We start from the raw sequence: 22,632 nt of genomic DNA on the forward strand, positions 1-22,632 counted from the left end.
TCGCAGGAAGGCGTGTAATTGGGACCTTGCCCCGTTTCCTCCCTCCAGAGAAGCCAAGAGCCCTCACAGAGGGATGCAGGAAGGAGAGTGGGGACCGCAGGACGGTTTCGTCCAGCATATGTACCAGGAAATCTCCCCACCTTTCCAGCGGTTCCTATTTTAAATAGTGAATTTACTCTGACTCACGTAGATAGGCTTGGTGAGCAAGAACCCTGTCTTCCCGGTCGGCACTCGCCTCCCTGCTGAAGTTGTAGGTAATGTAGCAATTAAAATGTCCAAGTGCTTTTTATTTTTAAAAGAGAGACTGTCCCTCTCCCTGATGGCACCCCTTCCCCACACACTTTACTGAATATTAGAGAGTTCCTTTACGTGAAGACACTGGACGTTCCCTTTGAAAGGCAGCATCAGCAGCCTGTGTTATTCCTGGTACCCGCTGGGGCCCCTGAAGCCTGAGCAGGAAGGGGCAGCCGCTCTAGGCCGTAGGAACAGTCTCCGTTCCATTTTTCTCCCTCCACCGTGGGTCACATTAAGAGAGAAACCGCAGTAGACAGTGAGCTAGTTCTGAGGCTGGGGGTGCTCTGGGGTTGCCTTCCCGCCCCTGCAGCACATTTACTGCCAGGAGCAGCAGAGAAGGGGAGTGGCCTGGGGGGACCGTGAGGGTGTCCAGGGCCACCGGAGATCCCGGCCAAAGGCCTCAACTTTGAAGACCATCCTTCAGCACCCCGGAAGGAGCTTTTCTGTGAGTGACACAAGTTTGGTGAATGCTGGAGAGGGGGCTTTGAGGATCCAGAGCTGCCTGGAGGGGGAGCCCAGGCTGTGAGTGGTTCTGCTTTCTGTGCACTGCAGGCTGGCCCTGCCCTGTCTGAAGCTCACGTCCCACACGTGCCCGCTCCTGAGGAAGCTAAAATAGCCCCACATAGATTTATCCCTTTCCCTCCGCCCTTATTGTTTTAATTTTTTTTTTAATTTCTTTGTGGTAAATAAAGCTAAAGTTAGAACTGGGGTCTGAGTCTCTGCTCCAGTGCCTTGATTTTTGCTCCTGGGAGTATGATAAGCCAGCGGCTTCTTCCAAATCCTCATAGAAGGAATGTTTTTCAGGGAGATCCTTGGTTTTGTGTCACCCTCCTTCCAGAATTCTATGTAAAGCACTGGTCCTCAAAGCTGGATCTAATCCCCTGGGAGTCAACAGACTCCAGGGCCCGCCCCCAGGGGAGTTTCTGATGCAGCAGTTCTGGGTGGCGCCCGAGAACCTGCATTTCTTCTTTCTCTCAGTTTAATCGAGATATAATTGATGTACAGCACTGAGTTGGTTTAAGGTGTACAGCGTCATGACTGACTCACATTTACTGAGACTGCATTTCTAAAGCAAGGTCTGTGATGCCATTGGACGGGACGACTCTGGGGTGGCCATGCTGGAGCGAGGGTCAGTAGTAGTTAACCTCTCACTGAGTAGATGAGACTGTAAGGTTTCCTTCTGATGCTGAGCAGGGCCCTGTGGGGCTCCCCGACACGGAGGCCTTTTTGTCCCCCATTTCTTGTAGGCAAGACTCCAACCTTCGCATGGTGTTTGCTTCATTTTTTTTTTTTTTTTTTTTGTCGTATGCGGGCCTCTCACGGCTGTGGCCTCTCCCGTTGCAGAGCACAGGCTCCAGACGCGCAGGCTCAGCGGCCATGGCTCACGGGCCCAGCCGCTCCGCGGCACGTGGGATCCTCCCGGACCGGGGCACAAACCCGCGTCCCCTGCATCGGCAGGTGGACTCCCAACCACTGCGCCACCAGGGAAGCCCCTGTTTGCTTAATTTTGATCTGTGCAGTTCTGCGACTCACTCTCCACCATCTGTGCTCCCCATCTCCTGCCCCCCAGTACTTCCTACACACGTGTCTCCTCCACACCCCAGGAGAGGACCCCAAAGCGTGGACTCCAAGTCTGCAATCGGTTCTTGTGGAAGCGGAAGGCCCCGGAGGACTCAGGTCACTTCTGAGCTCGAGCTCCTGTCAGTGGATCAGTGGGATCCAGCCTCTCCCACAGGACTGGGATGTTTGGGATTTCAGGAGCCTGGTGGCTTCCTTCCAGTTGCCTGCTTGGAGAATCACAGGGTGTAGAACATGGACCCCCATCCCTTTTCTCAGCAGGGGCCGTGCGTGGACGCAGACTCCGTGCAGTGAACTTGTTAGTCTGGGGTGGGAGTCCAGTCCTTCTCCTGCCAGAGGTGAAGGTGGGAGCAGAGAGCACCTTCTTCCTGCCTAGAAACAGGCAGAAATGGGAAGCCGCGCACTGGAGGGGCAGAGGTGACTCAGAAGACCATTGTTAGAAGTCCGAGAATGTGACAGGGAGTGCGTCTGTTCTCTCAAGCCCCGCGCTAGGAGTTGTTGTCCAACAGAAACTGAACAGAGTTTAGAATCTGGATTCGCTTTGCTCTCCCACCGTGGTCTTGGGGGCTGTGCAGTGGGACTGACCCTCACAGGGTTGTTGTTACAGGGATCGAGTAAGATGATGCACTTTAGCTTGTGGCAGACAGTGTTCAGAAAGTGTTAGCCGCTCTCATCATTAGTCTTCATTCTAGTCTTTCAGTGCGAGTGTTGCAGAGGTAGAGTTTGGAACAGAGAGCCTTCGACTGGTGGCAATCCGGGAGGCTTCATGTGAACAGTGGCCCCTGAGGGATGGGATCAGGGGAGGGGTGCAAGTGTATGTTCTGGGGGAAGAAACTGAACAGAGAGTGTGAGGGCCGGTGAGAGAGAAGGCCAGAGGAAAACTGAGGCCAGAGCACGGAGCACTGTGAACGTGGGTCAGCAAGTCCTCCATCCAGAGGGGGCATGTTGTGGAGGCAGAGCCCAGAAGACCACCCGGGGGCCACACACACGGCCGTGGGACCCCGGGTTGCTGCCCTCCACGCACCTCCCAGCTCTGCTGTCTTGCACGTGGCCGGTGCCGAGGGGTGCATCCGCGCTCCCCCTGCGGGTAGGATCCAGGGCTGGCTGGAGCAGCTCACGGTGCCCCGCTGTACCGCTCGAATGCTCTACGTGACACTCCAAGGCTCCCTTTGAGCAAAGCCTGTGCCAGCGAGGGGGAGGGGGCCGTGCATGGGTTGCCGCCCTACCCAAGGCATAGACTGAACTCTCAGCCAAGAAACACATCAACTTCCTGGAACTCAGAGCCGTAGTCACAGCTGTCAGCCTTCAGAGCACACGCGAGGCCGTCCTGGTTAGAGGAGACGGTTTTGCCCCGAGCTTTGCAGGCATGGCCATGGTGCGCACTAGCCGGCTTGGGTTTCATCCCCAGCCTAGCCAGGACTTCCTGCATCAGTCAGCCCATCCTAAGAGAGATGTCCTTGCTGCTTGTTAAGCCCCCGAGTAGCCCAGACCATTTTAGTATCTGAACTCCTCTAAACTCACACTGTTAGCCGGTCCGGTCCTGGGTTGGCCCAAACCGGCTGTTTCAATCAGGGGATCAACCATCCCAAGTATTTGTGGACATCTGTGTAGGCTCCGCACCGCCTCTGTCCTGGCTCGGTGTTGTAAAGGTCCCCACCGTCTGGTTTGTGGGCTTCTCCTGTCATCCTAGGCATCCCAGCTTTTTCCTGGGGGCCTTAGGACAGATTTTAGATTTCACTTCAAGAACCCTGCGGGTTTTCACAAGCTGGGAAGCTTTGTTTCTAGACCATCTTCCCTTTTATCTTTCATCTCTTCTTTGCTATCTCATTGACCTGGAGACAGGATCCTTAATCTTTTCTTTCTGGCTTCGCATAACATTGTCCCTTATCTCCTCTGGGGCTGGGGCTGGCCTGCCCTCCCCATCATCCTCACAGAGGGACCTCTGCCCTCTTCAGGCCATCCTGCTTCCATCAGATCTGGGCAAAGCCTGTGTGGGAATGCAAATCCAGAAATGCAGCAGCCTCCCTCAGGAGCCCGGGACCCACCCCTCCAGCTTCCTGGAGGTTCTGTCTCCAGGGTACAGCCTCTCCTCATGGGTCCTTTTCTCTTCTCTTCTCTTCTCTTCTCTTCTCTTCTCTTCTCTTCTCTTTTTTCTTTTTTTGAGGTGGTGGTGATAGAGCTAAGGGGTATCTTGAACTTTCTTCCAAGAACCGTCCTGTACTTTTCCACTCTTGGAGTTGTGTGAATCCCTCAGGCCTGGTGGAACCCAAAACAAACAGGGTAGTGACTCTTGTTACTCAGCTTAATCGAAAGACATTCTTGATATTCAGATCATTTACATCCAAGATCAGAGGATGGAAGTTTCAGGGTCAAGTCTGTCAGGTTGGCCCTCTCCTCTCCTTGCTTCCCCTTGTGGATTGAGGAAGTTACTTGGTGGACTTTTTAAAGTATCTTTTTTAAGTGAGGGGAGGGAGTGGGTCCATATTTCAATGAGAGTCTTAGTTATATTCTGGAAATTTTTAATTCCAGAGACTTGTCTCTCTGTGGGGTTTTTTTTTTTTTTTTTGCGTTATGTGGGCCTCTCACTGTTGTGGCCTCTCCCGTTGCGGAGCACAGGCTCCGGACGCACAGGCTCAGCGGCCATGGCTCACGGGCCCAGCCGCTCTGCGGCATGTGGCATCTTCCCGGACCGGGGCACGAACCCGTGTCCCCTGCATCGGCAGGCGGACTCTCAACCACCGCGCCACCAGGGAAGCCCAACATAGGGAAACTTTGCTTGCTTTTTTTTTTTTCAAACAGTATATAATTTCACCTCACGCATCTTTAAATTTAGATGGGTGGGGATGATCTGAAAGGATGTTTTCTTTGTGCGTTTCTGAAACCTCATGGGAATTTTAGTAAAATGGTCTTGATTCACGGTTTCAAGGAAGGTGGGTTATATATCAAGTAAAACCGGGATTCTTATCCTACTTATCCCGGATGAGTTTCTGGGGCCCCTGACCCCCTTGATACTGAAGGAAAATGTTGGGTGTAGTATGTCCTTTTATCTGTGGGAGGGTCCATAATTTTCATCAGATCCTCAAGGAGGGTCTTGCCCACAAGAAACAGCGGGAATTGCTGGGGTAGTAATAAGGGTTCCTCCAAGTTAAAGGCAGGGGGTGGTGGTGGTGTCTCTGGCCTTTCTGGGGCTGTCCCTGTGAGTTATTCCTTGCTTCTTGATACTTTATTCAAAATCCAAAGAACTTTTCAGAAGAGAAAGACACAAAGAAAAGGCAGGAGAACTGAAGCAGTGAGGTGTGAAGAGAGAGAAGCTGTTGTGGTGTCAGAAATCACTGAGGAGCTGTTCCTGATAGGAAGGGCTGGTGGAGCTTTCTCACCCCCAGCAGACCCGTTCGGGAGGAGCTTGCCCGCCTTAGGTGCTCAGCAACTGTGTGGACAAAGTAAGATTCAGGATGATAAGTGGGCGTGTGACGTATTGGGCAGCTTTTCTGCAGACACTCCAAAAGGGACAAGTTTTTGTCCGTGTGGCAGTCACTTTACTTCTTTACTCTCTCCAGTTTTGCACTCTTTGGAGACTGTTTCAGAGACAGAATGGGCTGGAGGTGTAGTTCTGAATTTTTGAATTTTATTTTATTTTTTTATATAGCAGGTTCTTATTAGTTATCTATTTTATGCATTTTTTTTTTTTTGCGGTATTTGGGCCTCTCACTGTTGTGGCCTCTCCTGTTGCGGTGCACAGGCTCTGGATGCGCAGGCTCAACGGCCATGGCTCACGGGTCTAGCTGCTCCGCGGCGTGTGGGATCTTCCCAGACCGGGGCACGAACCTGTGTCCCCTGCATCGGCAGGCGGACTCTCAACCACTTTGCCACCAGGGAAGCCCCTATTTTATGCATATTAGTGTATATATGTCAATCACAATCTCCCAACTCATCCCACCACCACCACCCCTCCCCCCCACCACTTTGCCCACCTTGGTGTCCATACGTTTGTTCCCTACATCTGTGTCTCTATTTCTGCCCTGCAAACCAGTTCATCTGTACCATTTTTCTAGGTTCCACGTATATGCGTTAATATACGATATTTGTTTTTCTCTTTCTGACTTACTTCACTCTGTATGACAGACTCCAGGTCCATCCACCTCACTACAAATAACTCAATTTCGTTTCTTTTTATGACTGAGTAATATTCCATTGTATATATGTGCCACATCTTCTTTATCCATTCATCTGTTGATGGACACTTAGGTTGCTTCCACGTCCTGGCTATTGTAAATAGAGCTGCAGTGAACATTGTGGTACATGACTCTTTTTTTTTTTTTTGGTACACGGGCCTCTCACTGTTGTGGCCTCTCCCGTTGCGGAGCACAGGCTCCGGACGCGCAGGCTCAGCGGCCATGGCTCACAGGCCCAGCCGCTCTGCAGCGTGTGGGATCTTCCCGGACCAGGGGCACAAACCTGCGTCCCCTGCATCGGCAGGCAGACTCTCAACCACTGTGCCACCAGGGAGGCCCTACATGACTCTTTTTTGAATTAAGGTTTTCTCAGGGTATATGCCAGGTAGTGGGATTGCTGGGTCGTGTGGTAGTTCTATTTTAGTTTTTTAAGGAACCTCCATACTGTTCTCCATAGTGGCTGTATCAATTTACATTCCCACCAACAGTGCAAGAGGGTTCCCTTTTCTCCACACCCTCTCCAGCATTTGTTGTTTGTAGATTTTCTTATGATGCCCATTCTCATTGGTGTGAGGTGATACCTCATTGTAGTTTTGATTTGCATTTCTCTAATAATTAGTGATGTTGAGCAGTGCTTTTCATGTGCTTCTTGGCCATCTGTATGTCTTCTTTGGAGAAATGTCTGTTTAGGTCTTCTGCCCATTTTTTGATTGGGTTGTTTTTTTAATATTAGCTGCATGAGCTGTTTATATATTTTGGAGATTAATCCTTTGTCCGTTGATTTGTTTGCAGATATTCTGTCCCATTCTGAGGGTTGTCTTTTCGTCGTTGTGTTTGTAGTTTCTTTTGCTTTGCAAAAGCTTTTAAGTTTCATTAGGTCCCATTTGTTTATTTTTGTTTTTATTTTCATTACTCTGGGAGGGGGATCAAAAAAGATCTTGCTGTTATTTATGTCAAAGAGTGTTCTTCCTATGTTTTCCTCTAAGAGTTTTATAGTGTCCAGTCTTACATTTAGGTCTCTAATCCATTTTGAGTTTATTTTTTTGTGTGGTGTTAGGGAGTGTTCTAATTTCGTTCTTTTACATGTAGCTGTCCAGTTTTTCCCAGCACCACTTGTTGAAGAGACTGTCTTTTCTCCATTGTATATCCTTGCCTCCATTGTCATAGGTTAGTTGACCATAGGTCCGTGGGTTTATCTCTGGGCTTTCTAGCCTGTTCCATTGATCTATATTTCTGTTTTTGTGCCAGTATCATAATGGCTTGATTACTGTAGCTTTGTAGTATAGTCTGAAGTCAGGGAGTCTGATTCCTCCAGCTCCATTTTTTTCCCTCACGACTGCTTTGGCTCTTCGGGATCTTTTTTTTTTTTTTTTTTGCGGTATGCGGGCCTCTCACTGTTGTGGCCTCTGTCGTTGCGGAGCACAGGCTCCGGATGCGCAGGCTCAGCGGCCATGGCTCACGGGCCTAGCTGCTCTGCGGCATGTGGGATCTTCCCGGACCGGGACACGAACCCGTGTCCCCTGCATCGGCAGGCGGACTCTCAACCACTGCGCCACCAGCGAAGCCCTCTTCGGGGTCTTTTGTGTCTCCATACAAAGTTTAAGAGTTTTTGTTCTGGTTCTGTAAAAAATGCCAGTGGTAGTTTGATAGGGATTGCATTGAATCTGTAGATTGCTTTGGGTAGTATAGTCACCTTCACAATATTGATTCTTCCAGTCCAAGAACATGGTATATCTCTCCATCTGTTTGTGTCATCTTTGATTTTTTTCATCGGTGTCTTATAGTTTTCTGAGTACAGGTCTTTTACCTCCTTAGGTAGGTTTATTCCTAGGTATTTTATTCTTTTTGTTGCAATGGTGAATTGGATTCTTTCCTTAATTTCTCTTTCTAATCTTCCGTTGTTAGTGTATAGGAATGCAGGGGATTTCTTAGCATTAATTTTGTATCCTGCAATTTCACCAAATTCATTGATTAGCTCCGGTAGTTTTCTGGTGGAATCTTTAGGATTCTCTATGTATAGTATCATGTCATCTGCAAACAGTGACAGTTTTACTTCTTTTCCAATTTGGATTCCTTTTATTTCTTTTTCTTCTCTGATTGCTGTGGCTAGGAATTCCAAAACTATGTTGAATAATAGTGGTGAGAGTGGACATCCTTGTCTTCTTCCTGATGTTAGAGGAAATGTTTTCAGTTTTTCACCATTGAGAATGATGTTTGCTGTGGGTTTGTCATATATGGCCTTTATTATGTTGAGGTAGGTTCCCTCTGTGCCCACTTTTTGGAGAGTTTTTATCATAAATGGGTGTTGAATTTTTTTTTTTTTTACATCTTTATTGGAGTATAATTGCTTTACAATGGTGTGTTAGTTTCTGCTTTATAACTAAGTGAATCAGTTATACATGGGTGTTGAATTTTGTCAAAAGCTTTTCTGCATCTATTGAGATGATCATACGGTTTTTCTTCTTCAATTTGTTAATCTAGTGTATCACATTGATTGATTTGCATATATTGAAGAATCCTTGCATCCCTGGGATAAACCCCACTTGATCATGGTGTGTGATCCTTTTAATGTGTTGTTGGATTCTGTTTGCTAGTGTTTTGTTGAGGATTTTTGCATCTATGTTCATCAGTGATATTGGTCTGTAATTTTCTTTTTTTGTAGTATCTTTGTCTCGTTTTTGTATCAGGGTAATGCTGGCCTTACAGAATGAGTTTGGGAGTATTCCTTCCTCCACAATTTTTTGGAAGAGTTTGGGAAGCATGGGTCTTAGCTCTTCTTTAAATGTTTGAGAGAATTCACCTGTGAAGCCATCTGGTCCTGGAGTTTTGTTTGTTGGAAGATTTTTTAAATATAAATTTATTTATTTTATTGATTTATTTTTGGCTGCATTGGGTCTTTGTTGCTGCACGCGGGCTTTCTCTAGTTGCGGTGAGCAGGGGCTACTCTTCATTGGGGTGCGTGGCCTTCTCATTGCGGTGGCTTCTCTTGTTGCAGAGCATGGGTTCTAGGCGCGTGGGCTTCAGTAGTTATGGCTCGCGGGCTTCAGTAGTTGTGGCTCGCAGGCTCTAGAGCGCAGGCTCAGTAGTTGTGGCGCACAGGCTTAGTTGCTCTGCGGCATGTGGGATCTTCCCAGATCAGGGCTCAAACCCGTGTCCCCTGCCTTGGCAGGCAGATTCTTAACCACTGGGCCACCAGGAAAGCCCTGTTGGAAGATTTTTAATCACAGTTTCAATTTCATTATTTGTGATTGGTCTGTTCATATTTTCTATTTCTTCCTGGTTCAGCCTTGGAAGGTTATACCTTTCTAAGAACTTGTCCATTTCTTCCAGGTTGTCCGTTTTATTGAAATAGAGTTGCTTGTAGTAGTCTCTTAGGATGCTTCGTATTTCTGCGGTGTCCGTTGTAACTTCTCCTTTTTCATTTCTAATTTTATTGATTTGCATCCTGTCCCTCTTTTTCTTGTTGAGTTTGGCTAAAGGTTTATCAATTTTGTTTATCTTCTAGGTTTTTGTTAAACATTTCTTGCATCTTCTCTGGACGTGTAGTTCTGGGAAATGCTGTGTTCTAGGTCTCTCTGAGTTTGCAGAGGGCCAGACACAGCTTTCTCCCAGGTCGGGGGTTTGAGGCCCCTGGCACCCCAGAGCAGACTTTCTCAAACTCTCAAAGGGCATGTGTAATTTGAGGAGTTTTCTGTATCTTCCCTACAGAAAGGAAAAGATACACCTTTGGTCCTATTTGAACTGTTGTGGACATTTTCCCCACCACTCAGGAAGAGGCATAATAGTCACTGCTTTACTTAAGGGGCTGTTTAGTTCCATATGTTTTACTTTCAACTCTCTTCTTTTCTCCTTCTGTTTCTGATAGCACTTAGTGTTGTCTTTTCTTCTCTTCCTTTTAAAATGGCGGTCCATCAGCACCTGCTGTCAGCATGCCATTCAGATGCTCAAAGCTTCGCTTGAAGCCATTGGTCTCGGCCATTTGCAACGTGATGACGCCCTCGATGTTGTTGGGGCATGTGCTTTGGGGGTTCCTTCCGTCCACGCCACACTCGATTCCAGTTGCTCTTGCTCGGGTGTAGTTGACCTAGTTGCTGGAAGCTTGCTTATAAGTGCAGGCAGGGGATGGGAAATGCTGTTGTCCTTAATTTGTGACTCCCAGTGGTATAAGTGGAGAAAATGATACAGAGACAGGATCCTGTCTGGTCTGGACTCCCTCTTAATGTCATCTTTTCTTGTTTTTGTAGGTTGCTCCAATCTGTTCCAGAGGTGGTGGCTTTGAGGTGTGACCCTGCCCACGCTTGGGCCCAGCCAGCGCCAGCTCCTCAGTAAGGAGAGCCAGCTTGATAAGACGAAGATAAACAGGTCAGTTAAACTTTATTGACACTCCTTGAGTCACAGTAACTTTGAATGTTGTCTTCCCTCCCCTCCCCATGTCCCCGTTGAGCGGTCCACCCTCTGCTTGGGGTCCTCCTGAGGTTTTGGTACAAAACCAAGGTGAAGCTCTCACTGTGAACTGCTAGTTATTCCGCACCTAAGAGCCGGGGGTGTGGGATGAGAAGTCCCAGAAAGCGTGCCGAGGACCTGGCTCACAGGAAGCAACGCTGCAGGCACCCCCGTTCCCTGCTTCTTCCTTCCCACCCGCAGATTTGAACTCTTTGTGTTCAGAACTGGAACACAAGGCCAGTCCACTTGGCCATGTCAATAGAGATGACGATTTCCTTTCATGTCTGTGATTTGGGGGCCTCATCTGGGTTCCCACTCCTCTCTGGTTGCAGCTGGAGGAGATTGTACTAGAATGGGGCCAGTGATTTTTATTTTGTTTATTATGGTTATTATTATTATTTTTTAATTTGCAGTGATGGAGCTGATGTGTAGGATGGTATCAGGGAGCAGAGGAGAGAATGAAAATATACGGACTATAAGTATTTATAAAGAAAGTGTGCTTTGTAAATGGACCTTAAACTGTTAAACCTATCTTTCACCCCCTGAGATTGAGTATCAGAAGGTTTAGGTTGGTCAGTTTGGATTACTGCTCTAGTGTGGTCCACGGTCGGGCGTGGGGTAGGTAGAATGGACTAATTCTGGCTGCTGGCTTCTGGTTAAATTAGTGCATAAATGCACCTTAATGTTAAGGTGGATTTGTGTTTTCTGACCGGGAACAATGGGCTGCATTGTTTTACAACCAGGTCCCTGCCCTTCTTCCTGCTCCATCCTCCCTAAAGGAGAGCTCATGCATAACACACAAGCGCAAACTGGAGGAAAATCTTCGAACAGGTCTGAGAGGCTGGTTTGGGTTTTGCTTCTGAAACAGCTTTTCAGGGACGAGTCCAGTGACTGTTCTTCTTGTCAGACAGTGTAACTGGGAGTTTCATTTTGTTAATTGCTCTTTCTGATCAAAGATGAGAAGAGTCTGTATTTTAAAAAAAATATTACTGTTTACTTACATTTAAACAAGGAAAAGGAAGTGAATGTAGGTGATCTTGGTGTCCTCAGTGGGTAGTGTCACACTTCACACTTTATCCCCAAGGGGAAATAAATTTAGCAAATGTCTTCCTGTCCAGACAAAATGGGAAATAGCAAGTTTGCATGACTTTTCTCCTTTTCCAGTTGGGATATAAGCCCCTGCAACTTTCAGCCCTTAGGTTGGTTAACTGTTGTGACTATTGCTGGGTTTTCTATATTTAGGACATTTAGGTAGTTTGCAAGAATGTATCTTTGATGTTATAATGATTGTGACAAAAATTCTTACTGGCACTTTGGCTCTTTTTGATGAATATATTTTTTGTTAATTTTCATATTGACTATTTCCCTTTTTTCCATTTTCTTTCCCTACTCAGTGAAAGAATTAGAATATGTTTTCTATAACTTATAATTTTATATTTATCTAAAAGGTGTCTTCTCTAATCAATTCCTGGTCTGAAAAACTCTACCACACTTTTCTTCTCTAAGTATAGTAATAGGACAAAAGCAAGATCATCTAAATTCCCACTATAAATTGGTGGAAAGGTTAACTTTATTTTTACTGACATAATGTAATTACAATAAAGATTTCTAGTCATTTATTTTATAATTTGATGTACATTAAAACTATGGGGGATATATATTTAAAAGAATGAGATGGTTTTGGTATAGAAGGTGTCCCCTTACTTGAATCAAGGAACTAATCATATACTGATTGATGACAGCAATTCTGGGGAACTGATGATACTTTTGTTAGAAATCCTTTAAGAAAGAAAATGAGGTATGTGTATACTTCCGTATGTGTGTACTCGTGTTGAATGTTTCTTCCTAGAGAGGAATCTCCCAAATAAACTTTCAAAGACAGTCAAAATTGGAAGTTTTAAAGTACAATTTTTAATAAGTTTAAATGGTCTTCCATATATGGAGGAAACTTCATGGAAAGACAACAGCTTTGGGGTTTGTTGTTTTCTTATTTGTTTTAATTTTGGACCAAGGTTTCCTCTTTATTTTTTTTTAATTTAATGTGTATTTTTATTTATTTATTTTTAATTTATTATTTATTTGGTTGTACCAGGTCTTAGTTGCGGCAGGCGGCTTGCCGGCTCAAGGTTTCCTCTTTTTTTTTTTTTTTTTTTTTGCGGTACGCGGGGGCCTCTAACTGCTGTGGCCTCTCCCGTTGCGGAGCACAGGCTCCGGACACGCAGGCTCAGTGGCCATGGCTCACGGGCCCAGCCGCTCCGCGGCATGTGGGATCCTCCCGGACCGGGGCACAAACCCGTGTCCCCTGCATCGGCAGGCGGACTCTCAACCACTGCACCACCAGGGAAGCCCCAAGATTTCCTCTTTTAATGGGAAACATGTGAGGGGTGAGGCTGGATCAGTGGTCTTAAGTTGTATGTTTAGTAGTTAGTCCTCTGACTTACCATTTGGAAAAGTATTAGAGTCATATCTTCAAAATGTCTACTAAAAGGAAGGCACATTTTGTCTTTTGACAAGGAAAGTACTGTTCCTGAGCTTCTCTTTGGCTCTTGGGTAAGGTTTTAGCTCGGGACTTCTCAGCTGATGGCAGCATCACTTAATAAAGTTATGTCCCCAGGCTTTCCTGCTCTGCTGCTGGACACGTTTGCAGCTGCTCTGGATGTTACCGTTTGTCACATCCTAGGTCACTTCTCCTAGAGGTGGAGGAGGAACCACAAGACATCACATTCTTTCTGGTGTTGTTCCTAAATATTCACTTCGCTCCTGAGATAATTAGCTTGATCTCTGAGACAGCTGTGGACTTGAAAAATTTAATGCACACTGGAGCATAACAGGATGTGTGGCTAGAGAATATCTTCCCAGATAAAATAAGGGAAACAGTTGACCTGGAGACTTACTTCTGGCCGTACCTGTAGCCATAGTACTTCTATGGAAGAAGCATAACTAGAAAAGGCCTGGAGAAGTAAAGTTTGATGTGTACATGGGCTGTAGTTTTCCCTTTAGTCAACCTATTTGTATTACCAAGTTTCTTTAAGGTCTGACCTAGTCCCTCCTAGACTCTGAGCCTTTAGAGGTTTTAGCCTTCAGACTCTGACTCCTTTACTGCCTTATCTTTGGTCAATTTTAGGGGGAGGTGGGAGATGGTCAAGTGGGAGTCTTGAGAGTCCTTGTGGGAGACAGGAGTAGAGTATGAGAGAAAGTTTGCTGTATGGATATAAATATGAGCTTCAGAAAATAAAATACCACAGAATCGTTTTGGCTGTTGGGAGTGAGGGTGACAGCACTGTAGGGCACATCAGTTAAGGGTGAAAAACAACCACAGAACGTGGTTTTGGAAGAAAAAGAAGAGTTAGCCGCCTCCTCTCACACTGTTCCCTGTAGTCTTGAGAATATAGTGGTCTGAGATTAGAGTAAACAAATGGTTTCTGTTTTTTCTTCACTGAACCTTTTTGCCTTTGCTTCCCTTCCAGTGTCAGCGAGTGATACCAGAGAAGAAAAAAAAAAGAAGTGAACCCAACTTCATTTCCTCCTCCACGTGGGCGATTGCTACAGCAGGGGAAGGTCTCACAGTATATCAGTTGGGGCAGAAAATGGAGGTGATTGGCAGTGGGGGCTGGGTTTTCTTCTGTCCATTTTCTGGGGTACAGCTATATTATGTACTTGCATGTTTTAAGAAACAGTCTTTTTTATGCTGATTTGAAATTTGGTTATAGTGTTGGGTGATAGCGTTGGCTTCTCAGTTGTCTTAACAGTTCGGGCTCCCCATTAAAATCACGGTATTGTAGCCTGGAGTTTAAGTGAAAGCTGAGGTTTCTCATCCTTAGTTGTTAGGTCTAGAACATGCACATAGCAGTAAGTGAGTTAGGCTTTTAGGTGGGTGCTGGCCAGATGGCAGCTCCTCGGCTTCCTAATTGTTGTAGCCTTTCCCACTCTCCCTATTGAAAGCTTAGGAAAGGCAGAAAGACCTGCCTTGGGCAGCTTCGTCGGTGGCACATGCTCAGAAAGGAAGCAAGGTTATCGGTTTGGTATGACAGCACTTGGTTTAGATGAAAGCTTAAGTCATAGGAGTCATATGAGTGTCAGCTTGAATTGAAGAAGGGGTTTTAACCCGACTGCAGTGGTGGCAGCCATGGCCACTGCCACCTGGTTGTGACAGAAGCCTAAACTTCCCATTGATCACATCAGCAATTTCTGATTTTCAGTTCTGTGGCCGAGGCTTCCTAGAAGCTTAAACCTTTGTCCCAATGATGTCAAGTTCGCCCGTTGGCTTGGAAGGTTCAGATTTGTCTTCCATCAACACCATGATGTCAGCGGTAATGAGCGTAGGGAAGGTTGCCGAGAATGGTGGGAGCCCCCAGAGCATCAGGTCCCCCACGAAGCCTCCGGGACCAAATCGTATTGGCCGAAGGAACCAGGTAAGCGTTAGTGTGCCCGGCTGTGGCATCCATGAGAGTGTTGGGAGAAGGATGTCCCCTTGAGCCCCAGCTTCCTAAGCCAGAAACTCAGATGTGGTCAGAACTGAATGGATATACCCAGAGGCCATAATCCTTTTTCAAGAGCTAACTTCTCATAGCTTATGTCAGTTTCCCTTTGTAGAGAAAATTTTCCACGCTGTGGTGTCAGTATTGGTGAAAGCGCCCTTATTCTCTGCCGTGTGATTTGATTTGAATGCGAGCTTTCTCCACGGGACAGGCGAGGCAGAGAACTCGGCTTATTCCTCTCCTGTGGCATGATTTGTTTCCTCGTTCAAGCAGCTGGTTAATTGGGTTTCTGATGCCACCTCCTTGATTTTTTTTTAAGTGTCTCCAGATTAGGTAGTGATGAGTCCTGGCTGTGCTGGAGCTGCTCTTCAGCTTCCATCCTTGACAAAGCACACAATGGGGCTCCCGAGAATTCCACTCAAGATGCCGTTTATTCCTCTTGAATTTTCAGAGATCAGGAGGGGTGGAGAAGAGGACATAGGAGGGCAGGGATGTTATGAAAGGCCCATGTCTCCTCCCTTGGGAAATAAGATGAGTCTTTTAATTAATGTACAAACGGGGCACTTGAGAAGGTGTTGCTGTCCTGCAGCAGCATGCTCGACGGTGCGTGAAGCTCAAGGACTGAGGTGAGCCATTCTCCTTTCCACTCCGCGTCCACGTGATGTGAACGTTCCATGTTTGACTTCACTGATTTAATGGGGTCCCGCCAAACCCTCGGGAGAAGGCAGTCTTCTGAGTTTGTCCAGGGACTGGGGGTGGACAGGAAGGTAAGCCTGTTGGGCTTTTGTGAGTTAATTTTCTTTTTTTATTAACAATCCCGCAGTGACTGTCCTTATACAGAATTGTCTGAGCATAGTGTGATGGTCTTCTATAAATTTGTAGACGTACAACATGAATTACAGCTTTTGATACGATGTGCCCTCCAGGAAAAGCTGTCCCTGCCTAAAATCCCTCCAGCAGCACAGGAGTGTCTGTTTCTCCACCTCTTTCTCAAGGCTGAAGACTTGGCAGAGTTAAATGATGCTTTAGGGTTGGGGCATTGATACTTTTTCTCTCTTTTTTCCCTTGTCTCCACGTGCCTCTCTTCCTATGGGTACCTGAGAAAATTCTCAGCCTGTTTGACTGTGGCCTGAGCCGAGAAGGAGTGCTAGCTCTGGGAAGAAAAGGTTTATTTCCACTCTCATGTGACTGTCCATCCATCCATCTATCTGTCCATCCCTCCATCCATGCCCCTATTTCACAATATACACCCCCCTCCTCCTTCCAACCAGGTACTGCGCCAGGTGCCGAGCTCTTCCTTAGAGTCCAGCATCGCCCCAACACAGGCAGACCTGGCCCAAGTCCAGGCTCTGGTCCCTTCCCAGTGATTCAGACAGTAGGTAGAGCCGTAGAGGGGGCCCACGGCACCTCCATCCCTGCATGGTAAGTGGAGTTGACTCCACAGGGGTGCCTGGGCCATTTTCCACCCACTTCCTGTGTCCTCTGGGGTTCCTTAGGGCACTGGCTGAGTTTTTGAAAGGAGGTCTGGGCTAGAGGTAGGATGGGAAAGACAGTGCATTAAAAAAAACAAGCGCAGTGCGGGAGAGAGAGTGCAGAGTGCGTTGTCCTTACCTGGGATGGACAGGAGGGCTGAGAAGGGAGCCCTGGGGAGAAGCCCAGCAGCTAGCAGAGTTCCAGGGCAGATTAACCACAGCCGGAAGCCAACAAGGGTGCCAGATAGTTTCATTATGGAATGGTTAGTTATCACATTAGCTGCTAATTTTGTCTGTCAGCTCAGGAAGTGTGCTCCTTCCACCAGCACGGCCACAGCCACTGGATTCAGCACTCTCCAGTAGGTCCTCTTCCAGCATCACGATGCTCCCTTCTCTGTTTGATTTGTCTTTAAAAATTAAATCTGAGTCTGGAGACTTCCTTCTCCCAGACCATCGTGGATGTCCTGGACCTGTGGATGTCCTGGACCTGTGCTATGGTCTGCAGCATGCCGCTGCCCGCCTCTGAGAATGGTGAGGCTCCAGTTAACCGTAAACCCAGAATCAATCCCATTAGCCCCAGGGGCCACTCAGCGTGTCTGGAATCTGTCTCAGGGGAACGCAAGATGATTTTTTTAAAAAGAATTTTAAAATCCTCAAGAGGCTGGCTACTTGGAGGCCTGACTTTTTAACATGTATTTCCATCCTACCGATGAATCTCTTTTTTTAAAAAAAAGAAAACAAAACACTTTTTAATATATATTATCACTAACCTAATAATTTAACAAAAATACCCCAAAGACCGAGTTTGGGCCCAGCTGTGAGGCATCCCTCCTTTTTATACGAGTGCTCTCACTTTGTTGTTACTACTTTTGGTTTTGGTTTTTCTGCCTGGTGGTTCTTGGCCAGCTCCTTTGTGACTGTCGTAGAGTGGGGATGAGAAGGTCTGACACCCTCCTCCCCGCAGACACACACATTGCCTCGGGGAGGAGTGGAAGTGGATGACGACTGGGCAAGGGTGCAGCGTTTTTTTGTGTTTTGTTTTTTAAATTGTCTCTGGGTTGATCACCTTCCTTAGAATTCACATCTGTGATTGTTTTTCAATTTGAGAGTGAAACAATGTGTGGCGTACCTGTTTCTCAGACCCAGGGTCGCGGACGGGGAGCAGGTGTGTGTTGCTTACAGTGAGGCTGTTGGTCTCTGAAGAGCGAGAGGGACCCACTGTAGAGCCGCGCGCTAGACCCACCATGCGTCCACTCCACCCCGTCTGGTGCCATTTGTTTTTATGGTCTTCAGGGTGACTTTTATTTTCGTCATCTCTCATGAGCCAACCACAAGGGTGTTCCCTTTCTGTGCCTTGGGCTTAATCCTTTTTGGGTCAGACTTACACAGCCTGGCGGTTTGGGGCATGGGCTGTGGAGCAGCTGGCCTGAGTTTTAATCCTGGCTCTGCTACTTAATAGTCCTTTGATCTGGGGCAGGTTACTTGCCTCTCTGTACCCGTTTCCTCATCCCGAAAATGGGATCCATAGTAGTGGCTGTTTCTCACAGTTGTGTGAAAAAACACTATTCTGTATGTGCGGAGTTTAGCACATAGTAAGTGTTCAATAATTGGTATCATTTCAGGGAACAGAAATGCATTCAAATGAGTACAAGTGAAAAGAGGTCGATTGAAAGGTGCCCGAGGGTCCAGCCCTCCCTCCTGTCACCTCCCAGAGACTGCACCCTCCCTCGCTCTTTTTTATTATTTATAAGCAGTTAGGTGCTCGCAGCGAGTAAAAGGATCCCGTTGATGTCCGATGGGCACACTGGTGGGTACTGGGGCCTTCCACCCTCGGGAGGGTGGGTTTTTGACGTGAGAACTCTTCCCTCTCGTGTGTCTTGGTGGACTCAAGACCAGGTAGAAACTAGTGACTGGAACCTGGGTCAGAATTGAGGAGAAATACATTCCTTTTCTAGCTCAGCTGTGACTTGATGCTTAATTTTTCGCCATCGCTGATGATTAACTAAATGGTGTCTAACAAGAACACTAGTATTTATTGAGCACTTAGCCTGTACGGGGCACCGTTCTGGTGCCTTCTGTGTGCTGATTGATTTAATCCTCATCACCGCGTGATGCAGCAGATGCTATTATTTTCCCCATTTTACAAATGAGGAAACGGAGGGCAGACGGGACAGCCACTCTCCCAAGCTCATACCCAGCCAGGCTCCAGGGCCTATGCTCTCAGCTGCTCTGTTGCTACAGCTTGTCAGACACAGATGTTTATAACACAGATGAGAGGCACTAGCTCACTGAGCTGAAATGGATTCTCCCTTTTATTCTCTTTTCAGGAAACAAAAGAGGAGAAGTCTTCCTATAACTGTCCCCTGTGTGAGAAGATTTGCACTACACAGCATCAGTTAACTATGCACATTCGCCAGGTTTGCTGCTGCTTTTGTATTTTCTTTGTTAAGAGAGGGGATGGGATTTTATCTTAATGGATGGATTGTGGCTGTTTCATTTAGATCTAATATTCTTAATTTTGAGGGGCAGTTATGAAATAATTTTTGTGTGTCCGTGTTATTGTGACAAAGTCCCAGGTCAACACAGAATATCTTTTTGGAATTTAGCAAACATCTAATTAACTAACCACATGTAACAGAAGACTTTTCATCATCTGTGACTTGCCATTGTGAACCAAATCTCCTCACAGTACAGTGAGATTATAGTTGTAGACCCTAATTCTATATATTGCTATAAACTTACATCATGTAGCAGGGAATTTCCTTGATTTGGGATCTCTTTGGGCTTTTTTTCTTTACTGTAAGATTTATCCTTCTCCCTTGCCTGCTGTGGCTGGTTCATGACAAGTATTGAATCTAGAACAGTGAAGGACTGACAATATTCAAATCGTAACATGGTACTGAATAGTAACATCATTTAGTAACTTGGGTTTGATAGAACACAATATTTATTTGCCTATGGTCTCAATAGATTTTGATGTTCGGGATGATATTTTAAATGAAAAAGAAAAAAATTGCTGAGAAGTGTTAGTTTTTTTTTAATAAAGCTCTGAATGTGCATTTCATAATCGCCTCATTTTGACCCGTCTTCCTAAGTGACCACTGCGATCATTGCTTTCTGTAGCACAACACAGACACTGGAGGGGCCGACCATTCATGCAGCATTTGCGGGAAGTCGCTGAGCTCGGCCAGCTCCCTGGACCGCCACATGCTGGTGCACTCTGGGGAGAGGCCTTACAAGTGCTCTGTGTGTGGCCAGTCTTTTACCACCAATGGGAACATGCACAGGTGAGTGAGGGCAGCCTCTGCCTGCTGGCTAGAGCCTGGAGGTTGACAGAAAGCAAAGTGGCCTTCCATCCATCTTAGCTAAAGGCACAAAGAGTTCTGTTCACTGTATGGAAAAGCCAGAGATGATTTTGTGTGCCTGCCGTGTACAGTCTCCAGTGTGTCAGAGGTGTCTGCTCAAGGAAACAGAAGTACCTGGGCTAGGTCTTTGGCCGATGGGGGAATCTTCAGGGTGACCCTTTACCAATTGGAGTTTCTTTGCTTAGATGCCAGAGGTGGGCAGCTTATCAGACACAGAGGAACCCTTGCCTTTTTAAAACTATTTGCATATGCCTACCAGATACCCTGCAGGGCGAAAAATTTCTGGAGCAGTTGAATAAATAGTTAAGTGGGCTGGTCCTAGAGCTTCAGGATAAGATAGGATAAAATGAGAAAGAAAATCTGATAAATGTCAGGAATCTACTTCCTGAGGGAGAAAGAGGCTCACTCAGAAGTGGGAGGGAGCTCAGTGGTGGATATATAAAAATGTGGGAGGAACCAATGGAAAATGCACTTTACAGAACGATTACTTAATTTTAAGGGTTAGAACAGACTTTTTTTAATGCTTTCTTTTTTTACACACACATTTAGGAACATTGGAAATCCAGGAAAACGTTTTAAAGGGACTTAGAATTTCACCTTCTCAAAAAGTCAGGCTGTTTTTATTTTTCCGTATTCCCTTTTAGGCGTTATGTTGATTTCTTTTAAAGAGTTGACTAACATTGTTTTTTACATATTTACTCAAAAGAAGACTTTATATAGTTGTGAAATTGATATTTTATCATATATAAATACTCAAACGAGATGGTCCAGTTTATTCCAACTGAAATCATTTTATGATCCACTGATGGTGTACTTGGGACATACTGGTATAGTGGTAAATTTCTGGATTTTTGGAATTAGGCTCCTGATTTCAAATCTCAGCTCTGCTACTTGTAAATTTTCCATCCTTGAGCAAGTTGCATAACCTTGGTACCTCACTTTCCTTCTCTTTAAAATGAGATTTTTAATGAGGATTTGGAGATAATGAGTTTAGCCCATGGCAGGCACTCAGCCAGTGCTATTTATTATTTTTATTTGCATTTCTGAGTATTGCTGCAATAATTTGAATCCTATGGAGTTCTCAGTCTGAACTCCTAGAAGTAGGGTAGAGTATGACATGAAAGGTATCACTATTTTAAAGAATTTTGATGAAGTGGGGTTTTTTTTTTCCTATATAAGTTCCAATCCCCTTTGCCCCTCATCTCTTCCTAGGAGTGTTTCTGGGTACAAAGGAGGAAGTGAATACTGTCATCATTTTTTAATATAGTTTACATTTTAGTGTTTTACTTTTTTACCTCCACATCAGCCTGTTAGTATCATTTTGCCTTCTGTTTGCCATTCGTTTTGTTTTCCCTTCTCCTTTTATCCCACCTGCAAAAAAAAAAGTCCTCTGTCGCTTGTGTATTTGACCCCTCAAAATCTGGTCCTAGAGGTATTGCCTGTTCCCTTCTTGGGGGGTTTCCCCGCTTTCTCCTACCCAATTTTAGAACATTTTCATTACCCCAAAAAGAAACCTCATACCCATTATCAGTCACTTCTCATTACTACCCACCCTCTAGGCCTAGGAGAAGACTCATCTACTTTCCTCTGTTGATTCACCTATTCTGGACTTCTCATGTAGCATGCGGTCTTTTGTGACCAGCTTCTTTCACTTAGCATTAATGTTTTCAAGATTCATCTATGTTGTAGCATCTATCAGTATTTTATTATTTTTTATTGTCATATAACAGTCCATCGTATGGACATACCACATTTTATTCACCTCTTCATCAATTGGTGGACATTTGAGTCATTTTCACTTTTTGGCTACTCTGTATAATGCTGTTGTGAACATTGTTGTACAAGTTTTGTGTGGACATGTGTTTCCACTTCTCTTGGGTAGATACTTAGGAGGGGAATTGCTGAGTTGTGTCGTAACTCCATGTTTTAACATTTTGAGGAACAGCAAAGCTGTTTTCCAGAGCAGCTCCATCATTTTACACTCACACCAGCAGTGTGTGACGGTTGCAGCTTTACACATCCTTGCCAACACTTGTCTTTTTCATCACAGCCACCCTAGTAGGTGTGAAGTGAAGTCCCCATGCGTTCATAATTTTAGTTTTCACATTTAAGTCTACAATTCATTTTAAGTTGATATTTGTGTATAGTATAAGGAAGGAATCCAAGTTCAGTCTTTTGAACGATTTAAAAACTTTTCTTTCCTCATTGAATTATCTTACCAGCTTTATCAAATTTCAGTTAACCATAAGTGTAAGGATTTATTTCTGTACTCTCAATTCTGTTCCATTGAAAGGTATGTCTATCCTGAGGCCTAACACTGTATTGATTACTATAGCTTTTGGTAAGTTTTGAAATTGGGAGGTGTGACTCTTCAAACTTAGATCTTTTCCTAGATTGTTTTGGCTATTCTGGGTTGCTTGCATTTCTGTGTGAATTTTAGGGTCTGCTTATCAGTTTCTGCAGAAAAAAGCAGCTGGGAAGATTATAGGGATTGCAAAATGTGTAAGTCAGTTTGGGGGCATCGCCATCTAACAATATTAAATCTTTGAGCACGGGATATTTTCCATTTATTTAAGTCTTGATAGATTTCTTTCCACTATGTTTTATCATTTTTAAGAGTGCAAGTTTTATATTTATTTATAAATATATTTATTTATATTTATTTTAAATTTTTTCCAAGGTGTTTTATTCTTTTTAGTGGTATTGTAAATGGAATTGTTTTCTAATTTTGTTTTTTGACTGTTAGTTGCTAGTGTATAAAAATAACAATTCAAATTTTATATTGGTTTTGTTTCCTGCAACCCTTCTGATCTTGTTTATTCATTCTAAT

General features: G+C 45.3%; 1 protein-coding gene across 15 annotated transcripts in view; it reads left to right on the plus strand.

Annotated features, from left to right (window-relative positions):
- RREB1 (ras responsive element binding protein 1) overlaps positions 1-22,632 on the plus strand; it is a 179,839-nt gene that overhangs the window by 96,307 nt on the left and 60,900 nt on the right. For 13 of the 15 annotated variants that reach the window (XM_067751926.1, XM_067751914.1, XM_067751927.1 and 10 more), the window contains 5 exons: positions 10,289-10,406; positions 13,955-14,080; positions 14,687-14,899; positions 18,765-18,854; positions 19,561-19,724. In XM_067751926.1, the coding sequence (XP_067608027.1) occupies positions 14,729-14,899; positions 18,765-18,854; positions 19,561-19,724 (425 nt within the window). In that variant the 5' untranslated portion in view covers positions 10,289-10,406; positions 13,955-14,080; positions 14,687-14,728. Of the gene's footprint in view, positions 1-10,288; positions 10,407-13,954; positions 14,081-14,686; positions 14,900-18,764; positions 18,855-19,560; positions 19,725-22,632 lie in introns of those variants that run through there. The other 2 variants (XM_067751929.1, XM_067751930.1) reach the window with 2 other exon arrangements.

Source organism: Pseudorca crassidens, chromosome 10 (assembly GCF_039906515.1).
Source record: "Pseudorca crassidens isolate mPseCra1 chromosome 10, mPseCra1.hap1, whole genome shotgun sequence".
Lineage (NCBI taxonomy): Eukaryota > Metazoa > Chordata > Mammalia > Artiodactyla > Delphinidae > Pseudorca > Pseudorca crassidens.